This window comes from Solea senegalensis, linkage group LG11, assembly GCF_019176455.1.
Source record: "Solea senegalensis isolate Sse05_10M linkage group LG11, IFAPA_SoseM_1, whole genome shotgun sequence".
In the NCBI taxonomy this organism is placed as follows: Eukaryota; Metazoa; Chordata; class Actinopteri; order Pleuronectiformes; family Soleidae; genus Solea; species Solea senegalensis.
This window is the reverse complement of record NC_058031.1, coordinates 18,839,851-18,845,850: the sequence shown is the minus strand read 5'-3', so window position 1 is coordinate 18,845,850 and position 6,000 is coordinate 18,839,851. Positions and strand designations below refer to the sequence as shown.

General features: G+C 39.9%; 1 protein-coding gene across 5 annotated transcripts in view; it reads right to left on the bottom strand.

The window, feature by feature from the left end:
• Window positions 1–2,396: 2,396 nt before the first annotated feature.
• Window positions 2,397–6,000, bottom strand: part of mib2 (MIB E3 ubiquitin protein ligase 2) — a 36,556-nt gene continuing 32,952 nt past the window's right edge. For all 5 annotated transcript variants that reach the window (XM_044037761.1, XM_044037763.1, XM_044037765.1 and 2 more), the window contains 4 exons: window positions 4,720–4,898; window positions 3,904–4,097; window positions 3,712–3,777; window positions 2,397–3,542 (listed from right to left, as the gene is read on the bottom strand). In XM_044037761.1, the coding sequence (XP_043893696.1) occupies window positions 3,301–3,542; window positions 3,712–3,777; window positions 3,904–4,097; window positions 4,720–4,898 (681 nt within the window). In that variant the 3' untranslated portion in view covers window positions 2,397–3,300. The remainder of the gene's footprint in view (window positions 3,543–3,711; window positions 3,778–3,903; window positions 4,098–4,719; window positions 4,899–6,000) is intronic.

Genomic DNA, 6,000 nt, shown 5'->3' with positions numbered 1-6,000 from the left:
AAGCACAAGCTACACCTGCATTTACAACTTTTGTGTTGTCATTTATATTGGTTTAGTGAATCACCAGGAAATCATTTGTGTGACATAAGTGCTGTGTGCCTGTGCTCGTGTTCCAGACTCACATCCTGTCCTCAGAGAGGACTTCACTGCTAAAGCGCTGAGTCATATGCCAAAGCCATCTGAGCTGTAAGACAATTAGGACTAAGAAGTGGCACACAGCAGCAGCAGCAGCAGAGTGGCTGCACAGACACCAGTCAGATCAAACGGGTAAAAGAAAACAGCTCCTGAACTGAGAGGAAACACATGAGAAGAGAGAGAGCATGATGTAGGTCATCAAATAATAGCAATAATAATAATAATATAATATTACACTCTGAAAAAAAACATTTTAAACATTTGTTTTCCAATATTCAATATTGTCTTCATATATATAATCTATATTGGTTTTCTCCATAAGGGACATCAGAATGAGTTTGGCATTTGAATCACCAGGTACAATGGTGTTAAGTGTAATACCAACAATCGTTAACAAATGAAAAGTAAAAAGTAGGTGCAGGTGACAAAAACATGGCCAAATCATGTGTGTGTTCTTGTGAATGTTAATAAGAATAGTTTTTACTGAAAACAAATTCTTCATAAATCACTACAATATTCAGTTGTCATCAAATTGAGCAAAGCTGTAGCACAGTCATACGGTAACACGGTTACAACTACGGTTCAAAAATTCTTCATTTCATGCGACGTTTGATAAATGTCTGAATCAGTTTCCAAAAGTCTTCAGAATATTTACGGGAAACGAAATATAAATAAATCAAAGGTCTACACCCAAGTCCTTAGAAAACAGTTCCATATTTATTGCAAAATATTTTTGTACAGAATACAACTGAAAAAAACATCAACAGAGGAGGAATGGACAGTAAGGCCAACATCAGAACTCCAAGAGCTGAACTGTACAAACACCAATAGTAACATTTGCTGCTTTAATAGTGTGTTTATACATAAATTGTTTCCCACCTTCGCAGCAAACTCCATTAGAGGAAGGGGGGGAACTCAAATATTTTCCATTTTCTAAAAGGTTATTGCCTTCACCTGTGGATCCATCAACTTAGAACACCAATGGACAATCCTCAAAATGGTGCAATTGTTGTTTTTCTTTTTTTTAAGAAACTTGTTGCTCGACTGATAATGTCTCACAAAATATAAATATATATACTCGTAAAAAGCTCCAAACAATATGGGACTGATGATGTTTTGAAAATGAGAGAAGTATCACCTGTCACTGAGGACACCAGGAGGTTCGCAGCACTATAAGCTAGCGTTAGGAGGCTAACGCCATTAGCTCAAATGCTAATGTCAGTAATGTAACCAAGTGTGCCGAAGATAACTGTCTGCTTTTGAACTAAAACCAAACGACGACGTTAACAGCTTGTTTTAGTTGAACTTCACGCTGCTAATTTTAGTTTTTTAGATAAATTCGGGCGTTCATGCCCATGCACATCCTCATGCGATTTGGCACTGATGTAAAACTTTCTTTCCTCATGGAAAACGCACCTCATTCTCTCCAGTTCCTTCTCTTACATCGTTTTCTGTACACGTAAAAAGGCAGAGTAAGACAGGATACATCCCCCCCAACCCACCCACCCCGACATTCAAATGTACATCTTAAACATTGGCTCTCCCAAAATTTGGGATCTAATGAAGACAAAAAAAACAACAACAAAAAACTCCTGTTTCTGGAAGTTTAGTGTAGAAAATAAAAATTAAATAAAGATTTAAAATAGAAACTTTTTTTTTCTCATATGCATAAGCCCTTCAAGAAAACACACCAAGACATTAGAAAGGAGGATGATGATGATGATGATGACGATGGTGTACAATCCTGACCTCCAGATGAAAGAGAGGGTTTTTTTTCTCTGAACTGACTCAACTTAGAGGGCAGACAAGGAACTACAGATGCAACATCAAGACTTTTTTTGCCCTTTTGATTCTTTTCTTTTTTACAATAACCTGGTATTCATTTGGGATCCCTACACCTGTCACATGATTGAGGTCAGTCTAAGACAATGCTCTCCGTCTGAAGTTAAACCGAAATGCAGCATTCTGGGATGCTTTTGTTTTGCAATAAAATGCAGTAGAATGACAGTTATGTTGCAGAAACTTAACTGCAATTTCACCAATAAAAAAAAAAAACACTTTTGGGTTCATAAAATGTGTTTTTGTTGTTTTTAAATGACCTTTTCTTTCCATAACCCTCCACTAAAATTACCTGACAAACTAGCTCTGTGTGTGTATGGAGGTGTGTGTCAGCATATGTGGGGGCTCTTCAACCTTTTTATGGATATCACAAGTGCTTTCAATAGTTTGATACCCTGAGTAGAGGACATAGGCTTGGGGTGAATTTCAGTAGAAACAATAACACATTTGCCAAGCAAACACCAACAGAGAAAAGGACATTACTAAGTAACACCACCTTTCACACATAAATAAAACTCTGTACTTATCCGTACATTAAAAACCACAAATGTAACGAGAGAGAAATAAAACAACAACAACAACAAATCACCCATGACGACACAGTCATTTTCAGCTTTACAATATGCATATACTCATGCATATATAGTGTGTATTTCCCCTCGCATACAGCGAGTGGCTGGGGAACATGAAGAGAGCCTTTAGTTATAGCAACTCCCTCTGCAGAGACTAACACTGATTATTAAGAGATTATTACAAATGAGAGCAAACAGAATTCACAGGACAGGCCAAGGGGGCCAGAACATGGGGACTGATTCTGTGCAGCCTTGTAAACAGAGGAGGGCAGACAGCCAGAGAGGATGATAGGTAACAGACATCCCCTTAAAGCAGCAAAGATTGGACAGATTAGAGGAGGCGGAGATGAGGATGTTGAGGACCTCCTTCTCCACGCTTACCAGTGTTATCAACGTGGTAACTTCTCCTTGTCCACTTCCTGTTGAGCTCAACGGGAGAACCAGAACTGACGGCAACAAAACAGTTAACATAATCAACGCTTTCCTGCCTGCGCTGCTCGAGAGAGGGAAACTACGCAAAATGTAACAAACAGAGGACGATGTAACACAGCGTCTTATAGTAAAGCAACACGGACAGAGTGAGTAATTGATCGTGTGTGGTGAGGATGAGCAGGAGGGTGTGACAGTCAGACACAGGTTTCTGGGTCTTCAAAAGGAAATGGCTGCGTCCCCCCTCACATCCTCACCCTCACTCCTTTCCAGCCTCCTCGGATATCCCAGTTCTGGCCGTTAAGAGCTGAGGAAACAGAGAAGCTCAGACGAACAACTGGATCCGCTCCCGGATGGTCTGCCGGCAGATCGGGCAGGTCTTGAGCGCAGCACTGCAGTCGATGCAGGAGGCATGTCCGCACTGGAAGACCAGCTTGATGTGGTTGTCGATGCAGATGGGGCAGGTGATGCGCTCCTCCATCTGGCGGTAACGGGACTGCAGCTGCTCTAGCAGGTTGTGCTGCTCAGAGTTCTCATTTCCAGGGCTGCAGTCCACCTCTGTTTGGTCTGATGGGGAGGAAACCAACAACATGAATGAACATTTGCTAAACAGCAGTAGATTAAAAAACATGAATGTGTATGTTATTTTATCGTTTTTTTTTTAATTCTGTTGAAATTTCCATGGAAATCCAGCTAAATACAAAATACAGTATAACAGAAGTGTGCTTAGTCTTACCTTGTCTAATTTTCTTAGTGATTGTGACTTGACATTTGATGCATTTCTTCATTCGATGGGCACATTCTGTTTCAATAAGGACAAAGTCAGTAAAGACACACAGGAAATATTAAGCCAGGAACAAGAAGTTTTACATTGATAATGTCTATATAAATGGTAGATGACTGAATTATTATTGTTATCTAATCGCACCTTCACAGGCCACGCTGTGCTGGCAGGGGCAGAAGAGAACCAGCAGAGCCAGCTCAGAGCAGATGAGGCATTCACTGGGTCCCGGCGGTGTAGGGAGAACCAGGTTGGTCATGGTGTTGGGTGTAGTGTGGACCCGCCGCATGCTTGCACTGCTCAGGCCCTGTCCACATGTGATGGCCTGTAGACGCTGCAACCTAAAACGTAGTGGTCAGATGTAACAGTGTGCAAATTCAATAATCTTCATTTATATAAATAAATGTCATGCAACCCAGGGTGCTTTACACAGTCAAATAATATCAAAAAGATAACTTAAAGCAGTAAACCAATCTAATAAATAAAACTGTACAAAAAAAATAGGAATTACAATAAATAATAGATAAATAACAGTATTATTGACAGTTAAATCAGATAAATCAGTCTGCCATTATTTTTACATCTTTTAAACTACTAAGCTATAGTAGTAATAACACATTTGTGCAGATGCATTTTCCACCAACCATTTCAGAAATGTGATGTTGTTACAAATATTCTGCTCCCGTAAAGAAGAAATTGGCACTTTTTACAGACGGTGCTTCATGAAACATTCAGATGCGTTTTGGGAAAGGATAGGATTTGAATTTTTTCTTATTGATATTAATTGACCAGTATCAGATTGATAGACCAAATATGTAACCAGCCCATTCCTAACCTATACTTTCCCCATAGCCAAATTACATTTAAAAATTAACTAAATGTTTTAAACAAGAGCAAAACAACAATTCATTGATCAATGGTTCATTGATGGAGCATAGAAAATTTTTTTTGCTGATAACTCACCTGTGCTTCTCAGAAAAGCTCTTGATGACCTGCAGCATTGTAGTGTCTGAAACAAGGTCCAGTGGACTCTTGCCCTTGTGGTTGGCATAGTTGATGTCAGCCCCTTCCTGTGCTAGAAAACAGGCCATCGCCGCCCCGACACTCAGCTCAGTATTCCCCAGAAGACCTGAAGCACTCAGCTGTGCATGGAAAGAGAGAAGTTGTGAGTTAAAAAAAATCTCAATCTCAATCATGTTTGAATTTGTGCAAACTTGGGGGAAGCGCAAGGCTTATGATGAGCAACAGAGAGGTAATTAAAGTAAAACCAGAGCAATTAGATACATGATCACAAATCTAATCAGCACTGAAAAACACAATAACTCATCTGCCGACAGTGGCAAAAACAGCTCTGAGCACCACCTTCAAGGCTGTGAGTGTGTACATGCATACATGTGTGTGTGCATGAGGTTTTGGCAGGTTTCCAGGGTGTTGAGCAGTGCTGCAGTGTTCGCGGTCATGTGGAACGGAAAGGACATTCCTCATTGGTACAATGATATGGACGATATAACAATGATTTAACAACTGATGTTTGAGTATTCAAAGTGCACAAATACAAAGCGCTGCACTGAGCCGAGAGTCGAGGTCTTTCAATGAGGAACATTAAACAAGTTATCGCGTCTCAAAAGTATGAAGGAGATTCATTTACGAAAACTCTGATCCCCATTACCAGATGGGCTCAATTACAATCACAACATATTGTGAATAAATCCTTAAGTGGGCGTTTAAAGCTGCTGCACTAATCAATATCTTTGTATTAACAGCAGATAAGATGACAGTGTGTAATAATGAGAGAAAGTACTGTATGCTCACAGTGATGAATCCATAGAAAATGATCAAACAGCTCTGGAGCGTTTTCTCATCTCTCAGCTCATTTACTATTTAAATTCAGTTCAGTTGATCCACAGCAGCAGCGAGCAGCACTTTCCAGCAAAGACACTGGGATAAACCTGAAGTGTAAATCAATTGTACGCCATCACCCCAGCAGAAATATTTCCCCCAGGAGTAGATGAAAACATATCAGGGCTTAAAGTGTATATTAGACTTGCATTAACTAGGTCACTTAACAAACAACTCCAAATGAATGTTATCATAATGCTGTTTCTGTGTAAACCGTGTGTAAACACTTTGACTGTAACGACTTTACAAGGTGACAAACTGTCAGTGATGTGTTTACAGCTTGTTGCTCTGTCTCTAGGCAGCAAAGGAAAACCAATAATGCCAGTTTAATGTTACACAACTCCC